Source organism: Thalassophryne amazonica, chromosome 7 (assembly GCF_902500255.1).
Source record: "Thalassophryne amazonica chromosome 7, fThaAma1.1, whole genome shotgun sequence".
Taxonomy (NCBI): domain Eukaryota; kingdom Metazoa; phylum Chordata; class Actinopteri; order Batrachoidiformes; family Batrachoididae; genus Thalassophryne; species Thalassophryne amazonica.
Window position 1 is genome coordinate 5533521 of NC_047109.1, and position 25509 is coordinate 5559029.

The window sequence follows — 25509 nt, forward strand, 5'->3', positions numbered from 1 at the left end:
ATAAACGTCCACCCCTTATATACATACAAACATACATATATACTCATTACCAACCCCCAGAGCAAGCACACAGGCGACAGTGGTAAGGAAAAACTCCCTCTGAGGACGAAACCTCAAGCAGACCAGACTCTAAGGGGTGACCCTCTGCTTGGGCCATGCTGCAAACACATTTAACACAACACAAACTCAAATCCCATCATCATAAACATATCTAGTGTAGATACATACATATATACACATACCTACATACACCTACACATACGTACATGCATATGCAATGCATGTGATTTTATACTACATATTTACAAGATAGAAAAACAAAGTGCACACAACTAAACAATGATCAACAAAACACCCTAACCCTCAACACCCTTCTGCCTCCCTATACCTAGAAAAAACCATGTGCCTATACCGCTGCTTAAACTGGTTCATGCTTGGACATTGCTCAATCTGTTCCACATCCTCACTCCGCAAACAGAAATACAAAAACCTTTTAATGTTGTACGTGCCCACTGATGTTTTAAGTTAAACTCCCCCCTCAGATTATAATCCCATACTCTATTAAAGAACATGTTTTAATATTTCCAGGAAGTAAATTGTTTATTGCTTTATACACGATTTGTACTGTTTGAAAATGAACCAGATCAGTAAATTTTTAAATTTTTGATTTTAAGAATAGTGAATTTGTGTGATCTCTATAACTAGCATTATGAATTATTCTTATAACTCTTTTCTGCAGTATGAATAATGGTTGTGTTGTACATTTATAATTATTACCCTAGACCTCTGCACAATAGTGTAAATATGGTAAGATCAGTGAGCAGTAGAGAATGCGGAGTGAGTTGTGGTCCAGAATGTATTTAACTTTGTTCAGAACTGAAATGCTTCTTGTCAGTTTGCTCTGTATATGTTTTATATGAGACCTCCAGTTTATTTTATCATCAATTATCACCCCAACAAACTTAGTTTCATATACTCTTTCAATATCCACCCCTGTACTTGTAACTATATATATATATATATATTTTTTTTTTTTGTTATTCACATTTTATTGTTTTTTCAATTGTATACAAATAAAACAGAACATGAACACAGTGGGGTTTAGTACAAATCAGACAAAGTCAGGCCTAATTACTATTACAAAGGATAACCATTTTTTCCAAAATTCTTCAAAAACGTCCGTCTGGAGTTTCACCTTAAATGTCAGCCGTTCCATAGTGAAAATCTTATGTATAATGTTAATCCACTCATTAATAGTTGGTATTTCTTTCTGAAGCCAGTGCCTGATTATACATTTTTTCCCTGCTACCAATAACACCTTCATCAAATAGAGTTCTGCTTTCGTAAGTTTTAATTCTAACAAATCTCCAAGATATAGTATTTCAAATTTTCTATGAATTTTCTTTTTAAAAACTGTTTCCAAAACAATATGCATTTCATCCCAGAATGGAGTAACAGAAGAACAATTCCAGAATATATGAAAATGGTCTGCCAACGTTTGACCACATTGCCTCCAGCATTCGATCTGGTCTGAATATTTCGACTGTTGGGCTGGTGTACGGAAATAACGAATTTTTCCAAGAAAATTCTCTCCATGAAGGGGCACTGGTGACGGACCATTGTTGCTGACATATTCTCTCCCAACTGTCCAACGTTAAAGAAAAATTGCCCTGTTTTTCCCACCTATCTTTTAAATGTGTGGAGTCATTACCTTGTAAATTTTGAATCACCATATACAATTTGGAGATAATTTTTTGGATTGGGGCATGGTTATATGCACTCGACAGGATATCAAAAATGTCCCCTTTCTCAAAAATTGGTTTATGAATGAATTTTTTATTAATAAAGTCCCTAATCTGTAAATACCTGAAGTGGACCTGATTTATTAGTCCAAACATTTCTTTTAAATCCTGGAAGCTCATTATCACACCTTTCTTGAACAAAGTAAAATATGTAGTAAGGCCCTTACTGCACCAGGTTTTAAATCCTGAATCTACTTTCCCTGGTATGAAATCTGAATCATAAGCAAACCATTTAAAAAATTCTGATTTCTCATAAATGTCGTAGTTTTTGATGATGTCCCTCCATACCTTCAGTGAACTGTTAAAAATTGGGTTATTTATATCTAATACTACATTTTTCATCAAGGGATCTCCAATAAGTGTACTAATTGGACGTTGTGCCATTAAACCCTGATCTATCTCCTTCCATTTTGAATTGTAACTTGGGTTACACCAGCAGACTAATGGTCGCAGTTGTGCTGCTTTATAATAATCAATGAGGCAAGGTAAAGCAAGCCCCCCTTGCTCTTTAGACAGTTGCAGTGTTTTAAACTTTACTCTGGGTTTTTTACCAGCCCAAACAAATCTGGAAATGATTTTGTCCCATTCTATAAAGTATACTTCTGGTCTTGTAATTGGAATTGTGCTAATTGTCTAATCAGCTTCTGCTGCAGTGGAGATTTGAACTGAGTTGTTCCGTGCCTGCAGGGCAAGAACCTGATGTATAGATTTAAGCCAGGAAGTGTTTGCTGATTGTGTGCACCTTTGAGTTGTGTCTCTCTGTGTGGAGTCATGTTTTCTTTCTTCACAGACTCGGTTTGTCGCGGCCACCTGGAGGGTGTCGGCGGGGTCCCTGGGTCCGAACTGCTGTGGCTCCGGACCGTTTGCGCTGTTGAGAGCGTGCCGTGTTTCCACCTCACCAGACCGCGGACATTTTTGGTTGTTTATCACTATACTGTTATGTTTATTAAATTCTGTTATCTTTTGAACCGTGCTCTGCTTATTTTATGCTGGCTCCTTTCAAACGCTGGGTCGGTGCTCCGACCGCGTCCGAAACATAACAGTAGTCTCTGCCCATTTAACAATGGACCAGCGGAAGCAGAGACGGTATTTTTGCCGGGAAGGCTGCAGCAGATGTTGGAGTTGATCCGGGATCAGTTGCGGGTGCTCTCCGCCCGGTTTGTGCGCGTTGGTGCATGCATGGCGGAGTTTACAGCTTGGGTCGCGTCGCACCCCGCTGTTACGGCTGTAGCCCCGTCTCCTCCCGTGCAGCTGGCTCCAACGCCTGTTGTAGCAGCCCCGGTGGTATTTAGTTTGCACGTTAAGCTGTTTGGTATAACCTGCTGTCGTTTGCAGCAGTGTGTATTGGTTTTTACTCTGTTACCACAGGGATTTTCTTATGTGGCACTTTGGCTCCCTCTGTTGGTGACAGAGTCACATTACCATTCAGGTTCAAAGGATGGAAAACACAATGTTTTTCCATTCTTTGCACTTGACGATGTAGGCCAATGGTAGTTTTTTTTTATTGGTCTATTATCTGTTTCTTGTTTTAGTATGAGGTGTTTTTATCAGGGGTTAATTTGCTGTTTTTGTGGGTTTTAAAGCACTGTCAGTGGTCTGGTGGCGTGAAAATACAGGCTGTCTGGAGCATAGTTGGACCCAGGTGACTTTAAGTTTGTCTGTTAGTCTTTCTTTTTTATTTCTTTTGGTTTCACCTCCCAGGGTTTGATGGGACGGTCCTCTGGGGGGTGATTGGGGGGGGGGGGTGTAATTGGGTTATTTTTTCTTTTTCTTTTTACTTCCCTGTCTTCTCTTCTGGCCCCAGCCGTGTGAGCCGTAGGTTGTCGGCGTTGCTGGGGTGGTGCAGTTCAGTTATGCTGGCCGTTTCCCAGGTAACCTCTGCACCCGGGAGGGGAGGGGGGGGGGTTTGGGGTATTTATTTATTTATTTATTTTTAATTCCCTTTACAACCTCCAGCCTTGGCGCGCCTCTGTGCCGTTTGCCATTGGCGTTGCTGGGGTGGTGCAGTTCGGTTATGCTGGGCGTTTCCCAGGTAACCTCTGCACCCGGGTGGGGGGGGTTTAGGGGTGTTTTTGTTACTTCCCTGTTCCACCTCCGGCTTCAGCGCGCCTTTGAGCCGTACGCCATCGGCGTAGCTGAGGTTTGGGGCAGTGGAATATACCCGCAGCTGGTGGCTGATTTGAAAGTCGGAGGGGTGGCGCCGTCTTGTGCCGGACGCCATTACCGCTGTTCCACTCCTCCCGGTTGACTTTTGGGGTATAGTCATGGTTGGTGACACTGGACGTACTTCCAGTTTCCACTGCGCTGAGGGGGTGGGGTTGGGGTTGTTGTTTTGTTTGTATGTCTTTTTTTTTCCCCCCCAGTTTCCGCCCTCAGGGTGTAACTGTGGTGTCCTCTGGGGGGGAAAGGGCTGTGGGTCCATCTAGCCGTAGACGGCCGGGGCTGGGTCTGTTAGTCATGGGGGGGGCGTCTCCTGGGGTTTGATGGAACGGTCCTCTGGGAGGCGCTGGGAGTCCCCGTGGGTGACTTTGGATCCCAGAGGGACCTCGGCTGTGGTTATTACTCCTGGAGCTGGCGGGATGTCCTCTGGGGGGTGTTGGTCCCTACATGTCGTCCGGGGGGGGGGGGGGGGGGGGGGGGGTGTAAGAGGTTTTTTTTGTTTGCAAGCTTAAGTTTGGGTTGTGTTTTTTCTTTTCTCCTCTTCCTGGGGTTTGATGGGACGGTCCTCTGGGGAGGGGGGGTTGGTATGGTTATTTGTTTGTTTTTTTGTTTGTTTGTTTTATGACTAAGCAGACTTTAACACACAGTCGGAAGAAGGCTGAGTGCACAGGTTCAAGAACTCCTGGCCAAAATTATGCAAAGTGAACTAAAGGAAGAGTCGACAGGAATGAACGCAAAGATGCAGTCAGAGGTGGAGACTCTAACAGGTTTGCTAAATGAAACAGAGGGCAAGACCATTAAAGTCAACAAAGGACATCTCTGCACTGGAGTGTCAGCTGCGGAGCAGTCTGCTGCAGACAGGCTCAGGGTGGGAAAGGATGAGCTCCAGGATGAGAGTGATGGTCTCGGCACGGAGTTCCCTGTTGACAGAGAAGAGGTGGCTGGAAGCTTGCGTTATCCAGCTGAGGGAAGAGCTGGAGAGTCTCAACATTGAGATGATCAATGACTGCATGAAGAAATTAACATTGCAGGTGGAGCAGCTGATGATGGAGCTGTCGTCAGAGCACAGTAACGCACAGCTCCTGGAGACGGGCCTTTCCCAGCTGGATCGTCAGCACAAGGAGCAGAGACTGAAGCTGCAGGAGGTGTTTTTTGTTCCCAGCCAACATTCCAGCCATGGTCCCTGGAGGGGGGCTTTGTTTTTTCTGGCCCAGGTCTGTGTGGTCGCCGGGAGGCTTCCCGTGAGGGTGGGGTACTGTTGTGGGCTGGGGTGTTTGGCTGGCTTGGTTTTTGTTTTCTGTTTCTCCCACCAGGTGGTATGCATTCAGGACTGAGTGGCTGAGCATTAGGACCTCACCCTGAACACCTGAGGCTTGTTTTCACATGCAGGTCATCAGGACTCACAGCTGTGGTGTATTTTGTCTTAATCAGAGATTGCTGCATTTAAACCTTGAATGCACAGTGTGTGATTGCCAGAGACTCGACCTTGTGAGCAGACGTGTGAGATCGACGTCAGGAGAACAATCTCACCATCACGGACGCAGAGACCGCTCCAGGTTTGACGCCACAGTCTGTGAAGGAGGATTGGGTGAGGTCTCACGCTCTTCAGCACACTTCCTGAGGTAATTTGGTTTTGGTGACTTTTATGAAGTAATGACAGTGGATTTGGTGTCCCTCACACCTTGTGTTAGTGAGCTGTCACGTTATGCTAATTGTCTAATCAGGTTCTGCTGCAGTGGAGATTTGAACTGAGTTGTTCCGTGCCTACAGGGCAAGAAGCTGATGTATAGATTTAAGCCAGGAAGTGTTTGCTGATTGCGTGCACCTTTGAGTTGTGTCTCTCTGTGTGGAGTTGGACTCACCTCATGTTTTCTTTCTTCACAGACTCGGTTTGTCGCGGCCACCTGGGGGGTGTCGGCGGGGTCCCTGGGTCCGAACTGCTGTGGCTCCGGACCGTTTGCGCTGTTGAGAGCGCGCCGTGTTTTCACCTCACCAGACCGCGGACATTTTTGGTTGTTTATCACTACACTGTTATGTTTATTAAATTGTTATCTTTTGAACCGTGCTCTGCTTATTTTATGCTGGGTCGGTGCTCCGACCGCGTCCGAAACATAACAAATTGACTGAAATAAATATAACATTCTCAGAAGGATGTTCATTTTTACAGTATCCACTCTTGAAGTAATATTCCTATATGGTATCAAATTCCATCTTGCAACATCCTGAATAATTTTTTTTAAAGGATCATAATTTAATTCTTCAAGGTTAGACAAATCAGTCGGTAAATTGATACCTAAATATTTAATTAATTTTTTGTTCCAGTCAAATTTAAATGCTTGACTCATATGGACGGAAGGGCAATAATTAAAACACAAGACTTGGAATTTTTGTTCATTCAATTTGTATCCAGAATAACTCCCATAATCTCTCAGGGTTGCAATTAATTCTGGAAAGGTCTCTGTGGGATTTGACAGATAAACCATGACATCATCTGCAAACAGAGCCAATTTTTGTTCTCCTGCTGTCATTTGAATACCTTTTATTTTATCTTATATTCTGAGCCAGAGGTTCAATAAATATTGAAAACAAAAGTGGACTGAGCCTACATCCCTGTCTCGTAGATCTTTCAAGCTCAAAAGGGTCAGAAAGAGCACCATTTATTTTTAATCTTGCAACGGGTTTGCTATATAATGCTTTTAATGTCCTAATAATCACTTCATCAAATTTGAATGTTTCCATAACTTTAAACAGGAAATGCCACCTCACTGAGTCAAAAGCTTTCTCCGCATCTAAGCTCAATAAAATTGCCTGTGTTTTGTTTAAATTTATATGTCTAATGATTTGTAAAGATCTCCTCACATTGTCGTGAGTTTGCCGTGCCTTAACAAATCCAGTTTGGTCAAAATGTATTATTCTGGGCAAGATCCTTTCCATCCTCCTGGCTAAAATAGATGTGAATATTTTATAGTCTATATTTAATACACTTATAGGCCTAGAATTTGAGCATTCAGTTTTGTCCTTGCCCTCTTTAGGTATTAAAGAAATGATTGCCTCATTCCATGAGGGAGGAATCTCTCCTCCTCCAAGAACCCAGTTATAAGTTTTCAACAAAATTGGAGTTAAAGCAGTGCTTAATTTTTTGTACCACTCTGCTGTGAATCCATCGGCGCCTGGACTCTTATTGGATTTAAGTCTACCTATAGCAGATTGTATTTCTTCCTTTGTGATTTCCGAAATCAATTTTTTATTTTCCTCTTCTGTGACAGAGGGTAAAGTGAGTGAATTCAGTAATTTCTCCATATTTTGATCGGTGCCAACGGGTGGTTGGGAGTATAACATTTTGTAATAATCTTTGAAGCAATTTCTAATTTGATCTATTTGGTGATATATTTCTTTTGTTGTAGAGTCTTTTATCTTACTAATTATGTTTTCAGATGTCTGTTTTCTGTTTGTAAGCTAATTGTTTCATATGTTTAGGGCCTCCTTCATAATAATTCTGTTTAGTAAAAAAGATTTTCTTCTGGATTTCTTGGTCATATAATTCCTCTATTTCTTTTCCTTTTTATCTCTAATTGTGTATGTTCATCTAATGTCACCTTATGTTTAGTCTCTAGCAATAACAACTCAGATTGTAATGTCTTAAGTTTTTCAGTTCTTTGTCTTTTAACACGTATATGAAGATTTTGCTATAATCCTTCCTCTCATAACTGCTTTACAAGCATCCCATAATATAACAGCTGCTCACATATGTTATTATTCAGTATACTATTATTTAATCTCCAATAAGTCTCTCTTCTACTCTGATTCATGGAAACAGACAAATATAAAGGGGAGTGATCAGAAATGTCCATGGCCTCAATTGAGCAACTCTGTATTCTATCCATATCTGTTTTAAATGTAAGAAAATAATTGATTCTTGAATAACAGGAATGTGGGGATGAATAGAATGTATAATTCCTATCAGCAGGATGCAAATTTCTCCAGATATCAACAATACCCATTTCTTCCAACATTAAATTTATCTTTTTAGTCATTTTTTGAGTTTGAGAGGCTCTATTCCCAGATGAGTCGGTCCTTGGTCTCAATGCCATATTAAGGTCTCCTGCACAAACAAGTAGCCCCTTTGCCTCAGTCACTGCTTTTTCTATTATTTGAATATATTGCTCTGATTTGGAGCCGGGGGGGACATACGAGTATATATTGTATAGTGTAAATAGTTCTCCATCTAATTTCCCTATTACCATTACATACCTCCCCTCTTTATCCTTGATTGTTGAAATATGTTCAAAAATGACCCTTCCTGTTATTAATATTGCTACTCCTCTTGTATGTTTTGATCCATTGGATGAAAAGAAAACATGTTTATAACCTTGCTTTTTAAGTCCCTCATGCTCTAATCCGGCCATGTGAGTCTCTTGCAAAAATGCAACATTAATGTTCTCCCCCTTCAATTTACTCAATATTTTACTTTGCTTATTGGGGCTCAAAAGCCCATTTACGTTGTGTTAAAAAAATTAGCATATGTGTGTGGTAAAAATCTTGATGAGAATATACCCTTTATGTGACACCCTGAACTTGTCGGTATGTTTCTTGACTACAATACACATAATACCCACTGTAAACTGAACTATCAAAAACATTAAGAACACCAAACAACATAAAAAAAATGAAATCAGAAAGTCTTCCTTTTCCTCAGGATCCCTGGATACCTGGATGTCTTTGCGGGAAAGTGGGGAGAAAGGTCCCTCCCTATGGGCAGGGCTCCCCCTTGTGGCGGAATGTCCGACCCGCATATACAACCCCTGGCAATAATTATGGAATCACCGGCCTCGGAGGATGTTCATTCAGTTGTTTAATTTTGTAGTAAAAAAGCAGATCACAGACATGACACAAAACTAAAGTCATTTCAAATGGCAACTTTCTGGCTTTAAGAAACACTATAAGAAATCAAGAAAAAAAGATTGTGGCAGTCAGTAACGGTTACTTTTTTAGACCAAGCAGAGGGAAAAAAAATATGGACTCACTCAATTCTGAGGAATAAATTATGGAATCACCCTGTAAATTTTCATCCCAAAAACTAACACCTGCATCAAATCAGATCTGCTCGTTAGTCTGCATCTAAAAAGGAGTGATCACACCTTGGAGAGCTGTTGCACCAAGTGGACTGACATGAATCATGGCTCCAACACGAGAGATGTCAACTGAAACAAAGGAGAGGATTATCAAACTCTTAAAAGAGGGTAAATCATCACGCAATGTTGCAAAAGATGTTGGTTGTTCACAGTCAGCTGTGTCTAAACTCTGGACCAAATACAAACAACATGGGAAGGTTGTTAAAGGCAAACATACTGGTAGACCAAGGAAGACATCAAAGCATCAACACAGAAAACTTAAAGCAGTATGTCTCAAAAATCGAAAAATGCACAACAAAACAAATGAGGAATGAATGGGAGGAAACTGGAGTCAACGTCTGTGACCGAACTGTAAGAAACCGCCTAAAGGAAATGGGATTTACATACAGAAAAGCTAAACAAAAAGCCATCATTAACACCTAAACAGAAAAAAACAAGGTTACAATGGGCTAAGGAAAAGCAATCGTGGACTGTGGATGACTGGATGAAAGTCATATTCAGTGATGAATCTCAAATCTGCATTGGACAAGGTGATGATGCTGGAACTTTTGTTTGGTGCCGTTCCAATGGGATTTATAAAGATGACTGCCTGAAGAGAACATGTAAATTTCCACAGTCATTGATGATATGGGGCTGCACATCAGGTAAAGGCACTGGGGAGATGGCTGTCATTACATCATCAATAAATGCACAAGTTTACGTTGATATTTTGGACAATTGAAAGGATGTTTGGGGATGATGAAATCATTTTTCAAGATGATAATGCATCTTGCCATAGACCAAAAACTGTGAAAACATTCCTTGCAAAATGACATATAGGGTCAATGTCATGGCATAGGGTCAGTGTCAACGAGCAGATCTGATTTGATGTAGGTGTTAGTTTTGGGGATGAAAATTTACAGGGTGATTCCATAATTTATTCCTCAGAATTGAATGATTCCATATTTTTTTCCTCTTGTTGGGAAAGTGTAGTGACACGGACCCACAACAGGGGGCGTAAATGAACGGACAATAGAGGGAGTTAAATTAGAACACTTTACTGTTGTGAATGTCACAACCACACACAGCAGATTACAGAATGAATACAAGTCAATTAATGAAGGTGTCGTGTGGGCAGGCTCGACGATAGGAGACGCCCGTCTGGAGATGAACCGGAACCACACGATTTCCACCGCCACCGAACCCGAAGGATACTGGAGCCGCCAAGTCCCGAAGTCCCCAGGTGGCCACCGTCTCAGCGTGTCGGATCTGGTACTGCTGGCGGAGAACAAAGACAGTCAAGTGTGGGTGTGTGTACACCCCGTAACAATAATGGTGGGAATTCCACCTCCACCTTTAACACACACTCGTGCAGCGTCTGTTTAACCACTTATCTGACGAGACGAAGGACGAAACAGTCGCGACCCACGCCGGTCCTCTGGTTGACAGCTGCAACACAAGAGCTCTTGAAACACTGAATGTTGGCAGAGAATATTGCCTCTCATAGAAGTCGATATCTCGGCGATGTGGTGGAGGTGTCATCCTGCTTTTATCCCGGGTGAGATGCAGATGATCGGTGACAGCTGTCATAGTTGATGAGTGACAGCTGTCACCTCGGCTGTTCCTGTAGGCGGCAGCGCCCTCTCGTGCCTGAAGCCCGCACTTCAGGCAGGGCGTCCTCTGGTGGTGGGCCAGCAGTACCTCCTCTTCTGGCGGCCCACACAACACCTCTGCTTGGTCTAAAAAAGTAACCGTTACTGACTGCCACAATCTTTTTTTCTTGATTTCTTATAGTGTTTCTTAAAGCCAGAAAGTTGCCATTTGAAATGACTTTAGTTTTGTGTCATGTCTGTGATCTGCTTTTTTTTCTACAAAATTAAACAACTGAATGAACATCCTCCGAGGCCGGTGATTCCATAATTATTGCCAGGGGTTGTACATCCCCCACAATAAGTCCAACAAACTGCGCTGCTTCTGCTGACGCCCAACTGGCCACATTTAACAATTTACAAAGGACAGCTAACAAAACACTCATACCTATATTTTTTCTTTTTTACCTTTCTTGTAAAACTATACCCTCTTTCATTTCCTCGTCGACAAATCTCTCTCTCCTCTGCGGAACTCTTGAAGTCTCTCTTTCACTCTCCTCTCGATAGTTGATTCACGGCCTCCTTGAAGTACTTGTTGCCATGGGAATGCGGCATTGATTCTCTCCTCGATGTGCGCGTCTGGAGGCGTCTTCGTCCTGCCCACTGTCACCTCCAGCCCTCGGGCCCGTAACTCCCACGTAGCGTCCTCCGCGTCATTATACGTTCTTGGCCCATCACTCCAGTGAATGCGTATCCGCGTAAAAGGTGTTTGGAAACGGATACCCTTTTCCTTGAGTACTCGCTTAATGTCTCCGTATGATCGTATGCGTTTCTCCATCACCTCCAACGCATAATCATGATCAAAGTAGATCTGTTTATTATTCAGCATTACCTTTGTCTTCCATGCAAGTCTCAAAACCATTTCCTTCACCTCAAACTGCAAAAAATTGACTATTATTGATCGTGGAGGTGAGCCTGACTCAGGTTTATGTGCCAATGACCTGTGTGCACGCTGGATTTGAAGTGAGGTGCCTTCAGGTAATGGTAACTCCTTGGTGAGGAGATTATTCACAAAAGTCACCATAGAGCCGCTTTCAGTGTCTTCCGGGATTCCGTATATGCGAATATTGGATCCTCTTGAAAGAGACTCGAGACTGATTACTTTATCTTGTAGTTTTCTTTGCTCTTTCAGCAGCTTGAGTAGCATTTCTCTTGTCACCACGCCACAAGCCTCGAAATCCGCAATGCGCTCCTCGGCACTGGCTATGGCTTTGCCGTGTGTTTCCAGAGTGGCTGCTTGATCTATCAGCCTTTGGTTCAGATCTTTAGTAAATACAGCAAGTTCCGCTCTTATGGTTTCTGCCAAATCTGCTTTCATGCCCAGGATAGCCTCCCTGATTTCCTTCAAAATTGGAGTCTTCGCTTGAATCTGCCATTGACTTGGATAACGCGCCGTCGCCATTTTCGTCCTCCTCGTCTTCCAGTTGTTCCTCATGCACAATTTTAGATATATCCTCCTCATTTGTCGTTTTTCTTGGATTCCGCTGGTTTTTTTTGGGATTTACCCCCACTCACAATGTCCTCCGTTAAGTTTAAGCGTATTTCTCGAGTTTGGAGGGTTATTTTAAGCCAGTTTTAGACGGAGCGAAACGACTATGCACCCGTCTTGTCGCTAGCCATTCCGGAAGGACCCAAATAACATATTTTGTTTTACTTAAGTTTAATGAGAATTTGTTTCTGTCAAACCACATTTTCAGCTTTCCCATTTCTGTAGTGATGTTCCTGAGTAGTTTCTGCAAATCCCCTCCAGAACAAAAAATACTTGTGTCATCTGCAAATTTAATATTTGCATATGACACATTTTTGCATTTTAATATCTTGGACACATTAAAAATATAATTTATATAAAGTAAAATGAGTTTCGGACCCAATACTGACCCCTGTGGGACACCACAAGCAATGTCCAAGCATGATGATGTATATTCCCCCAACTTCACAAATTGTTTTCTGTTACTCAAATAACTACTCACCCAGTGCAACACTAATCCCCTGATTCCATACCGTTCAAGTTTATTGATTAATATATCATGACTGATGCGCTCCTACATATGAATGGACAGTAAAATCAACCTGAACTGCGTTAAGAAATGCGCAATCGTGAAAATAAATTTAACGTCATGATGACGATACTCAGCAAAATTTAATTAGCGCGATTGCCAGGCCGGTTGCTAAACCTGTAAATTGTTGTGCTGCAATGCATTATGGGAGTTCTGGGTTTTGCAGTTTTAAATGTTAGTTTAACAGTGTTGTTAGTGTTATTGATTTACTGTGTTGTCGTACAACCCCAATTCCAATGAATTTGGGACATTGTGAGAAATGTAAATAAAAACAAAATACAGTGATCTGCTAATTCTCTTCAACCTATATTCAACTGAATACACCACAAAGACAAGATATTTTATGTTCAAACTGCTAGACTTTTTTGTTTTTGTGCAAATATTTGCTCATTTTGAAATGGACGCCTGCAACACATTTCAAAAAAGTTGGGACAGTGGCAACAAAAGACTGGTAAAATTGATGAATGCTCAAGCTGTGGAATGTTCCTGTTTGCAACATGCCACAGATGAACAGGTTAACTGCAAAAGGTGAGTGTCATGATTGGGTATAAAAGGAGCATTCCCAAAAGGCTCAGCCGTTCACAAGCAAAGATGGGGTGAGGATCATCACTTTGTGAACAACTGCATGAAAAAAATAGTCCAATAGTTTAAGAACAATGTTTCTCAACGTTCAATTGCAAGGAATTTAGGGATTCTATCATCTACAGCCCATAATATAATCAGAAGATTCAGAGAATCTGGAGAACCTTCTACACGCAAGCGGCAAGGCCAAAAACCAACACTGAATGCCCATGAACTTTGATCCCTCAGGCCAGCATCTGTGATGGTATGGGTGACCATGGCATGGGCAACTTACACATCTGTGATGGCACCATCAATGCTGAAAGGTACATCCAGGTTTTAGAGCAACACATGCTGCCATCCAAGCAACGTCTATTTCAGGGACGACCCTGCTTATTTCAGCAAGACAATGGCAAGTCACATTCTGCATGTGTTACAACAGCGTCACTTCGTAGTAAAAGAGTGCAGGTACTAGACTGGCCTGCCTGCAGTCCAGACCTGTCACCCATTGAAAATGTGTGGCACATTATGAAGTGCAAAATACGACAATGGAGATCCAGGACTGTTGAACAACTGAAGGACCTGGAATGATTTTCCTTTTAATTGTAAACCAAATTATGCATTAACTCAGAACAATTAAACTACATGAAATTCATGAAGACTGAAATAGACTGGTTAAGCATTTCAAAAACCACAGCTAAAGCTTGTAGAATATTCTGAAAATCAGGGTAAAATATCAATAACATACCTTATTAGTAAAAAAGTCACATATTGTTGTGTAAATCCCGGTAAATCCAGTGTCTTTTTTCCCATTAAAATGTCTACATTAATAAAAACTCATTTAGATTCTTGTCTTGTGTAAATTCATGTAAATCCATTCAAAGCCACGTCTTTTTTTTTCCAATGAAATAAAGTCTAGATTAATAATAAAAAAAGAGTCACATAATCTTGTCTAAAATCCTGTTTGAACAGCATGTTTATTTTCCAGGGAGAGAAAAATTTTTACCGTGTTTTCTGAGGACACAGTTCAATTTTCCCATTTATCTTTCAGGTGTGTTCATGAAGCCAGCGACAATTCCAGATTCTTGTCCTTATCAAACTTTTTCAAACCGTCTTTCTTGCTATCTTCGCTCTCTGATGTCGCTCCGTGACAGACATGTTGCAAAATTCTTCTTTTAAAAACTTGAGAGCTCTAAAAGTTTGCGATGTCCACATGCTACGTTTAGCTTAAGCGTCTTGCCACTCTCTCACGAGCGCCACTAGCTTAGCTTATGAACAAGCTAAAAATGGACGCTCTCGTTATGGCCGAACAACTGTACAGTTTCTAGGTATTCTGGGTTAGTACGCGCCCGCGGCCGACGTGCTTGATAAATTCCTGCGCAAAAAGTAGTTCCCAGATAATTGTGATATAGTCCTGTGAGATAATGAGTATATCTCATCTAAATTAATTGTAAAATTGACCAGTAATAAAATTATAATGACAACTGAAGTTTTAAGAGTGGCAGGAATATTTAAGAAACTTCACATGTAATGTAGAGTTTGATGCAGAAGAGTTCAGAAAGATACGACTGGAATGGTTTGATTACCTTTTAAAGTTAGCGATCAAAGACTTGGGTGTTAACTTCGTGTTAAAGTCAGAACAAGAAGCTGCACTGAAAGAGATCTATCTGGGAAGAGACACATTCTGTGTGTTGTTGCTCCAACGAGAGCGGCACTCTGAGCAGGGTGGCGTTTTGCAGGAGCCACACAGTGTCGCCACAACAACCAACCAGTCCCGCTTTACGACAACTATCGCCAACAGCTAGGCTTTGAGTGGCATTTTTCCTCTGCGAAGGTCCGCGGATCCAAGGACACAGATTTGTAGCTGTAACACACAGATCAGTGTCCACGGACTTATGAAACACTTTGCGATAGGCATTTTAAAAACTCAGTGATGATCACAAATCTGCGGAATTCCTCGGATCCGCGGAGTTTTCACAACCCTGATAAAGTTTATCAGTTTGAACATTAAATATCTTGACCTTGTGGTGTATTCAACTGAATATAGGTTGAAGAGGATTTTCAAATCATTGTATTCTATTTTTATTTACATTTTACACAACGTCCCAACTTCATGGGAATTGGGGTTGTAGTTCAATTGGTTTAGTGAGTCACCATAACTGAGAAGTGTATCGTATTTGATGCAGTCCCTGTGTTTTTATCTGAAAACTAAGAGCACCTCCTAGTGGCAGAGTGCCAAAAAGACAAAAGCTCTCACTTGTCTTTTATTAGTCCACGCAGTTCACCACAAAATGAATTATTAAACAGCTTGAAGATGTTTGAAGATATCTCATTCACATGCCATTTATCTACATATTAAGAGTGTGCATGGGTACGTAAGTTTATTAATAAGTTCAATGTAAGTACATATGTTAAAATTACATGCATGGCACAAGAAAGTGAAAACACTTATTTCCACTGTGGTCCATTTAAAAATCAAATGAAAAAATAGAAGTAATAATAAAATAAAATATCAAAAATACTGATAATAATAAAAATAATGATAATATTAAGGTGTGTATATGATAACAACAACATAAACAATTTATAAATACATTAAGACAGTAAATTAACATAAAATAATTACACAGATCAAGCCTGTAGTGTGTTACTGGCTTACTGTCATCCTACATATGGAGAATATCTCTAATTCCTCTCTGTCTTTTCTGCAAGCTTGTCTGCTTAAGACACTCTTACGTTTCTTAAAGGTCCATGCAAGTCTACTCTTACCAGTTTGGCACCTTAGGAGCTCTCTTAAGGCCTATGGTGCTTTACGAACAACTTTCATCTTACTAAGGGAAAATTCTGAGAAATGTCTAAGAATTCTGGGAATTCTAAGATTTTTCTTAGAATAACATCACTAGGAGCTACTTTTAGTCTTAGGCTGCTTAGTGGATATGGGCCCCTAAAACTTGCAGAATAAAGAGGAGCTGAATATTTTGACTGCCAGGTTTCCTGAGACCAGTCAGAGGATGAACACATGAACATTTTCTCAGACTTCTTTCTATCAGTTATTAAGAAATACAAGCAGCTTGGGCCTGTATGGGAAATCTATCTGGAAGAGCAACTGTGCAAGATTAGTGACACTGGTGATGGAAGCCACAAAGACACCCATATGACAGGCCGATTTCTAGGCTTCTGGCTATGACTGGACAGATCGTGAATGATACAAATTTTGTCTACTGCATCCCCGCCATCACAGCTTCATATAAAATATACAGTGCCTTTGAAATGTAAAGTGTTAAAGCTGATGGACTGGAAGAGTCAAGCTAAAAATCCTCACACACAGACTGTTTCCTGAAACACCAGCTCCCACTCTGCTGCAAATGCACCAATATTCACTCACATTCTGCAGAAAACATTCATTATTAGTGATAACTTCACTGGAGAAAAAAGGAGGACTCAGCATTTTTCCCTCTGTTGCCATGGTGAAACGTTATCTGTGTTCCATAAATGTGGACTTTTTTTTAATCTCATGAATGTGCTTTACTCAGAGATGACTGAAGATGCTTCCTAACACACACACACACACACACACACACACACACACACACACACACACACACACACACACACACACACACACACACACACACACACACACACACACACACACACACACACACACACACACAGTGCACACACCTGTTGCTGAAGTAAGAACAGGACGTCCTCCTTATCCGCATCCTCCAGGTTTTCCTGGGAGGAGATTTCCCAGAGTGGAGGCTCATCTGGGTATCTCTCAACATACGTGAACTTTAACGTTGCTTCCACAGCTGCATGAAGACAGACAGACAGACAGACACACACACGTCCACTTACACTATCAGATGTGCCCAGAAAAGCTCCAGCAACATTCAATCTCATGTCCAAATGTAATCATGTGCCACAGCACTCGGGCCTGCTCCAGGTGAGAGTAAGGAGCTAATTACTGTAGCAGCAGAAGCTACAACTTTACAAAGCGGCACACTGAGTAACATAAAACCATTTAAGAAACAGAGGGTTTGCTGACTTTTCTTATCGGCTTCACACTATCAAACAGCAAGACAGACTCGCACTGTTGATTAGGGCTGCTACAAAGAGTCAACTAGTCTTGATTACATTCACTATGTAACACAATTTTTGTTCCTGGCTTCTAAGTGTTATATTTCAACTGCTTATGTCTAAAGTCTATGGAAAAATGACTACATTCAGCACAAACTTTGATTTTATTTTTTTAAACATTCCAGAAAGTTCTAAAAGTTTCTTGAAATTTCTAGATAATTCTGGAAACTTCTAGAAAATTCTAGCTGTTAAAGAATATTCTAGAAGACTACTCAGTAGTAGTGAAGGTGAATCAAGAATATTCTTGAAAACAGACAAATTTCAAAATATCATTGTCCTGATCACAGAAGCAAAGTTTCTGTGGAATAACAGCTATTTTCTATTTATTTAAGGCATAACAGGTTAGGAAAACACACTGTGTACCCAGGAACAAAACAAAAATAAAAATATGTTACATAGTGCTATCAAAATCGATGGCGACTGATTTAATAATCAACATTGTAGCTTATTTTTTAAGCTTTGTTTTTCTCTCAAAACTGCTGCTGTTTCTTCCGCTTGCCTTTCTGGCCTTGACGCACATGTGCAGTAATGGCAATCCGGATCAGCCGTAATGTCACCGGAGAAGTTATACCCAAACAATATCACAGCTAGCCAACAATGGAGCACAAAAATTTGGGAGCATTTTAATGAAATTAAACAGGTAAACATGCAATGCAAAATCTGCAAAGCAGAACTTGCCTTCTATGGCAGTACAACGGTGATGCAAGAGCATCTGAAAAGGAAACACAATGTGGCTGATACAGATGCTGACGAAGAGGGACAGTCATCTCGGCAAGCTAATTGGCTAGTTAGCCACTAACATTAACGCCTATAGTGAGCTACTTACTTATACTGGTAGCTGTAAACATTAACAATGACAATTTCATTAGCCTGAGCACATGTGTGTGTTGGTTGTAACGTTATAACAGTGATGTCATGTTTGAATAGGAAATGCGATAATGCCAGGCTAATGTTTTATAGCACTACGTTACAGTGCTAGAAAAATATATGTTCATCTTCAATGGACATCTTGTTAGCAAGCCAACAACATGCACACCTCAGCAAGCAAATATCCTGATTGAAGCAATCTTGAACATGTTGATAACTGACATGAGAACCCTGTCCATGGCTGGCGATCAAGATTTCAATGGTCTTAATTTTCTCGTAAGCACATACCTTAAACACTTCAAACTGGAAGCTAATGATGGCTATACAAGAGCAGCTGAATGCTGGTGTAATAACCCGCAATTTACGTATGATCCGATTAGTCAACAAATCACACAAGTAATCTGTGACTAATCGATTATCAAACTAATCATTTGAGGCAGCTCTACTGTTGATCATCTAAAATAGACATTTCTTATTTAAAACAAAGCAGTGTGTTTGTGTATATTTAAAAAAACATGGCACAGAGTGGTGATTCACTGGCTGCTCTCCACCTTGCAGACAAAGTGAGAGGACACGGACCTTCTGGGAATCAAGTTTAACTGTTACAAATAAAACAAACAAAAATGCAGTTATCAGGCTGACTCGTGTCAGATTCAATCAGAGATTTCATCTATTCACCAACACAGTACACAGAAGATACACGCCACAGTCCAGTTTTTCCACCAGCTGCATCCATGTGCATGTGCAGTCTGATTGAGGATTTTGCCAACTGCCAACACTTACTGTCTGGGAAAGCTCAGAAACTTGTTACGGCACAAAAAATATATATAATTACCTGGGAAAACAGAGATGAACACTCTAAATTTGAAAATCATGATGGCAGAGCACCAGTGTTCCAATGGTTTGGCGAGAGACCTGGATATGCTATAGAAAGCAATGTTGACTGTTTCGGCAGTCTGGCAAAATAATTTCCTTCAGGATTAAAAAAGTTCTTTCTTAATCCATCAACAAGCACTGGCACCAACAGGTCTTGGGTCAATATATGATTTACAATAAAGCAAATTCATTTCAGGCCTAATTTTGCTTCAAACAGGGGGAATTTGGCATGCACAATCAAATCTGTGCAACACTGAGCACATGGAACATGAAGCTGCCATCACAGCTGTAAAAAGAAATCAAACTGGATGTGCACAACATGACAACTTCATTATCAGTAAAACATGATTTTCAATTCATCTTAGCGCCATGGATAACATGTTGCAAATACGCGTTATTCTACTCACTTTCCCCACTTTCTCCTGTTTCTGACGTCACAGTGACAGTGAAGCTGACGGGATTCTCCGAAAGCACTGCCAACAACACATGACAACAAGGACATGTCAGTGATTTACACCAAATTACTGTATTAGTGCTAAACAGGAAGACAATCAGTAGCAATACCAGGGTTCCCCAAAAATTAAAACCAGTTTTAACAGCACAAATGAGTCAGAGATGCTGCTGTCAACTGATCCTGTAGGCAGGAAGTGATGTAAATGGTAAATGGACTGCATTTATATCGCACTTTCCATCTGCATCAGACGCTCAAAGCACTTTACAATTATGCGTCACATTCACCCCGATGTGAGGGTGCTGCCATACAAGGCTCTCACTACACACCAGGGATTAAAGCAACAGGGGATTAAAGACCTTGCCCAAGGGCCCTCAGTGATTTTCCAGTCAAGCTGGGATTTGAACTGAGGCTCTTCTGGTCTCAAGCCCAACGCCTTAACCACTAGACCATCACCTCCGTCTGTGAAAAGAGGTCTGACATGTTTTACAGTCAAAGCAACAAAAGCTTTATACAACCCCAATTCCAATGAAGTTGGCACGTTATGTAAAATGTAAGCAAAAACAGAATACAATGATTTGCAAATCCTCTTCAACCTATATTCCACTGAATACACCACAAAGACAAGCTATTTAATGTTCAAACTGAAAGAATACTGTTTTTGTGCAAATATTTGCTCATTTTCAAATGGATGCCTGCAACACGGTTCAAAGAAGCTGGGACAGTGGTATGTTTACCACTGTGTTACATCACCTTTCCTTCCAACAACACTCAATAAGAAATGTAATACAGTAGTGTTCAGAATAATAGTAGTGCTATGTGACTAAAAAGATTAATCCAGGTTTTGAGTATATTTCTTATTGTTACATGGGAAACAAGGTACCAGTAGATTCAGTAGATTCTCACAAATCCAACAAGACCAAGAATTCATGATATGCACACTCTTAAGGCTATGAAATTGGGCTATTAGTAAAAAAAAAAGTAGAAAAGGGGGTGTTCACAATCTGCTGTTGATGCTACAAACTCAAAACTATTATGTTCAAACTGCTTTTTTAGCAATCCTGTGAATCACTAAACTAGTATTTAGTTGTATAACCAGTTTTTCATGATTTCTTCACATCTGCGAGGCATTAATTTTGTTGGTTTGGAACCAAGATTTTGCCCGTTTACTAGTGTGCTTGGGGTCACTGTCTTGTTGAAACACCCATTTCAAGGGCATGTCCTCTTCAGCATAAGGCAACATGACCTCTTCAAGTATTTTGACATATCCAAACTGATCCATGATACCTGGTATGCGATATATAGGCCCAACACCATAGTAAGACCCAAAAAGAACAGTTTTACTCTCATCAGGCCACAAAATATTCCTCCATTTCTCTTTAGGATAGTTGATGTGTCCTTTGGCAAATTGTAACCTCTGCTGCACGTCTTTTATTTAACAGAGGGACTTTGTGGGGGATTCTTGCCAATAAATTAGCTTCACACAGGCGTCTCCTAACTGTCACAGCACTTACAGGTAACTCCAGACTGTCTTTGATCATCCTGGAGCTGATCAATGGGTGAGCCTTTGCCATTCTGGTTATTCTTCTATCCTTTTTGATGGTTGTTTTCCATTTTCTTCCACGCGTGTTTTTTTTTTTTTGTCCATTTTAAAACATTGGAGATCATTGTAGATGAACAGCCTATAATTTTTTGCACCTGCATATAAGTTTTCCCCTCTCCAATCAACTTTTTAATCAAACTACACTGTTCTTCTGAACAATGTCTTGAACGTCCCATTTTCCTCAGGCTTTCAAAGAGAAAAGCATGTTCAACAGGTGCTGGCTTCATCCTTAAATAGGGGACACCTGATTCACACCTGTTTGTTCCACAAAATTGACGAACTCACTGACTGAATGCCACACTACTACAGTGAACACCCCCTTTTCTAATTTTTTTTTTTTACTAATAGCCCAATTTCATAGCCTTAAGAGTGTGCATATCATGAATGCTTGGTCTTGTTGGATTTGTGAGAATCTACTGGTACCTTGTTTCCCATGTAACAATAAGAAATATACTCAAAACCTGGATTAATCTTTTTAGTCACATAGCACTACTATTATTCCGAACACTACTGTAAGTGCATGTTCTGCACGGCACAGCTTATTTGCTAAACGCATCGACTGGGTGTGTCATGGTACACAGTAGTGATGGGTCCAGCAACACCGATGCGTCGGTGCATGCGTCGAGCTCATAGAGCGAAACACTGTCGGTGCACATATCACTTTGCGAAAGTCACGTGAACGATACAGCAACTGTTTCGAACTGACACTGATGCACCAAAGTGGCCAAACTGTGTTTATAAGGAAGCGTATCTGTCAACGGGATGCATCTGGCAGAAGAATCTTGGATCTTTTGTGGAGTATCATCAAATTCACCAAAAGTCATGGAGCAGCAGCAAACAAAAAGGAAAGTTTCCGCCGTGTGGGATTATTTTGATGTCATATCGGAAAATAAGGTATGTTTTAATTTCCTTGTTTCATCCAGCTCCTCTCAGAGTTTCCACTTGATCTATCAGAATTCATATTCATTTCAAAGTGACTCTTAATTTACTATTCATATTATTTTCTGCAGGTTAAATGTCACATTTGTTCAGAAGAACTTTCCTATCTAAGCAAGAGCACCTCCTCAATGCTGAGACATCATAGGACCAGGCATGAGAATGAAGTCCCAGATACACCCAGGATGGACTCACGTATGCAGCCATCCTACAACTTACTCACAGTTAATTTATTGATAATTAATTCCTATTAATTTATTCTTTACCTCATTTTTAACCATCAAGCTTCCATGAAGCAGATGCTGGATGAGGCTCTGCTGAGTTTCATCCTGAAGGACTGCCAGCCCCTCAGCACTGTGGAGAGTGAAGGGTTCAGGGAACTGGTTCAGGTCCTTCAGCCCTCATATGTTCTACCAACCAGAAAGGTTTGTGTGGAAATTATCTAAAGTAGTAGTTGATATATCCAAGTTATTTAATCTATAATGTAAATATATTGATTTGCTTTTGGTTTGACTTGGTGTAATTTTCAGACCATCAAAGAAATGGTGGCCAAGAAGTATGAGGAGGAACGGGAACGAGTGAAAAAGGAAGTACAGCAAGCTGTGGCAGTGAGCATAACAGCTGACGTGGACATCTGTGAACATGGAGGCCTACTTGGTGCTTACCTGTTACTACATTAATGAAAATTTGCAGTTGTCAGGCATGTTATTGAGCGTTATTTCTTTGTTGTTGTTTGGAAATCATGTACTGAAATGCCACATTGTTGTTTTTAGATGACCTTTGGCAATATCTCGACATCGAAGTGGGCAGGCAGACCAAAAGTGCCACAGCTGATGCCATCCAGGAGGTGCAGAGGTACCTGGCAGAGGCCAATATTGCCAGGTCCCAGGATCCTCTGAGATACTGGGACAACCACAAGACAGTATATCCAAACCTCTTCCAGCTGTCATTACAGTTTCTCTGCACTCCAGCCTCATTGGTGCCCTGTGAGCGGGTGTTTTCTCAAGCTGGAGAGTCAAATTCAAGTCTTTGGAACAACTTATTTTTATGAATAAAAATTTATTAAAAAAAAAAAAAAATGAAATCCCAGTCCACAAGCATCATCATTCACAACATGTTCAATTAGATTTTCATGTTATGATACATGTACAATTATTTATTATTTAAGATTTTAATTTAAATGAAGATATGAAATGATACAAAATGGAATACAATGACTTAGATTATATTATTGTATACGAGGCCATGAAATCAGTGTCAGTTGAGAGTGTCAACTCGGGTGCCTGTAGGAATTTTTAAGGTCCAGCAGGTGTCAGTATTCAGTGACACAGTATCGACACAGTATCAATACAATTTGGCAATGTGTTGAAACGCTTCATGACGCCTCATCGACCCATCACTAGTACACAGTTCATTCACACCAGTTTTTGAAGATTTTTAAATCTTTATACAGTAGCTGTAATTTGTGTGCAGCAGGGAGCTGTCAGCCACTTCAGTACTGTGAGAGAGTGTCAATGTAAACTTTTATGGATTACATCACGTCATTTGCGTTAGGATGAATGGAGCTGGACTGCCTTCAATATTTTGTCCATTTTAGGTTTGTTTAATCTTTGTGCAAATGATGGCATCTCCTAAAACTTTACTCTGTACAGATTTGAAGCCAACATACGCAGTGTTGCTATTCGGCAGCCATCTCATCCAGAAATTTTACACCAATTCATATAAAACGGCAACTTTTGTCCTACATTGGTGGAGCTGCCTGTCTAAACTTGAATAATCTAATTGACTTCATCAGCGCACAGTAATTCAGCACACGTGGATCAGTATGTTTTTTCTTTTAGGTTCATATTTCGGAAGAAAAAAGTAAATTAACCAATTACATTTATGCTTCCAAAGTTTGTGGGTGGAATAATGTGGTCACTCGCTTCAACTGGCTGGTTCACTGTTTGGCACACAGAGAGCAGGCTGCACTGAGCAGGACACGATCTGTGGACGACGTCACACTTCACTCAAATGTCGGCGACTGATGGAAACAAATATTTGTGACACCCCATTAACGATGCGTTATTTCGCGAAACCATTAACGATATCGCTTTACGTCACAGAACGCATAAATGACGTCACTTTATTTCACTGAACCTTTACAGAGTTGTACCTATTTTTCTGGTAACATCAATAATACCGTCTGATCTGGATTCATCCACGTTTTACGGGCTCTATCAATCTTATCGGAAGAGAATGCACACAACGATGCGAACCATATTTTATTGATGTTCTGTATTTTTAGCGTTTCGTGCTCTCTGCTTGAACTTGAAGCTAGTCCCGAATAGCTAGCCGTTAGCGGAGCGGCTTTGGTGTGTCGGTTAAGGACTTCAGACCTGTAAAAGAATCCGGATAGATGGACTCAATGGCCTCCAGCTCGTTTCGCTGCTCTTCAGCATAGTCTGTCATCTTTGTGTAGCTGCACTTTAAATTGTAGATTCACACAATGTGCGAATTCAGCCATGAGTTTCCAAGTCTAAACACCGACCGCTGATTGGCTGGCAGTGAGGAGGAGGAGGAGGAGTTCTTCTTCTTCTTCTTCTGTTCCGGCAGGCTATACGCTGGTATGCGCAATGCTGCACTCCTCTGTTATGATGCCGATGTTACACTATATTCTTGAGTAAGTGCCTGTCGGGGAGAAAACGAATAATAGCGCTCCTGATTTCTTCAGAGTAGAGGAAAATGTGGACAGTCCAAGATCAGCCAGTTCCACAAAAAGGTGCTGCCTTTCTCTGCTGTATTTGCTGCATGACAAGAACACATGAATAACCGTTTCAGGGCTACCACCGTCACACAATCCGTCAGCATGTTTACCCACCCTAAACAAGCACGCTGCAAGGCCACAGTGCCCCCGTCTCATTCTAGGAAAGACAACCTCATCCCTACGACAAGAAGCATGGAGCTGCCTACTGACCTGAACTGACGGCTGACATGAAAAATAAAGTCTACCCCTGTGCTCCCCCTCCCATTCTTCCTGCCACTGATTTTGGAGATACCTGCTGCATATACTGTACTATAACATTTGTGCTTCCCCAGTGCAAGTTGAAGGTCAATAGTGCCTCTGCAGAGTGATTATTTGGCCAATGCATCGGCTATCTCATTCCCTACAACACCAGAATGCCCAGGGACCCAAACAAACAGGAAACTAGAGTCCCTGTTCTCAATTTGTCAGAGACAGCACAAAATCTCAAACAGTATATCAGGGCACGCCTCAGAGGTCCTGTGTCAAAGGGCCAACAATGCAGCTGCAG

At 41.0% G+C, this 25509-nt stretch overlaps 1 protein-coding gene across 1 annotated transcript in view; it reads right to left on the reverse strand.

Annotated features, from left to right (window-relative positions):
- The window catches only part of rwdd1 (RWD domain containing 1), a 49999-nt gene extending 25232 nt beyond the window's left edge, over positions 1–24767 (reverse strand). Inside the window, exons 1-3 of the mRNA XM_034173748.1 lie at positions 24595–24767; positions 19634–19699; positions 17025–17155 (exon numbers count right to left, since the gene is read on the reverse strand). Of these exons, the coding sequence (XP_034029639.1) occupies positions 17025–17155; positions 19634–19699; positions 24595–24667 (270 nt within the window). The 5' untranslated portion in view covers positions 24668–24767. The remainder of the gene's footprint in view (positions 1–17024; positions 17156–19633; positions 19700–24594) is intronic.
- Positions 24768–25509: the final 742 nt, after the last annotated feature.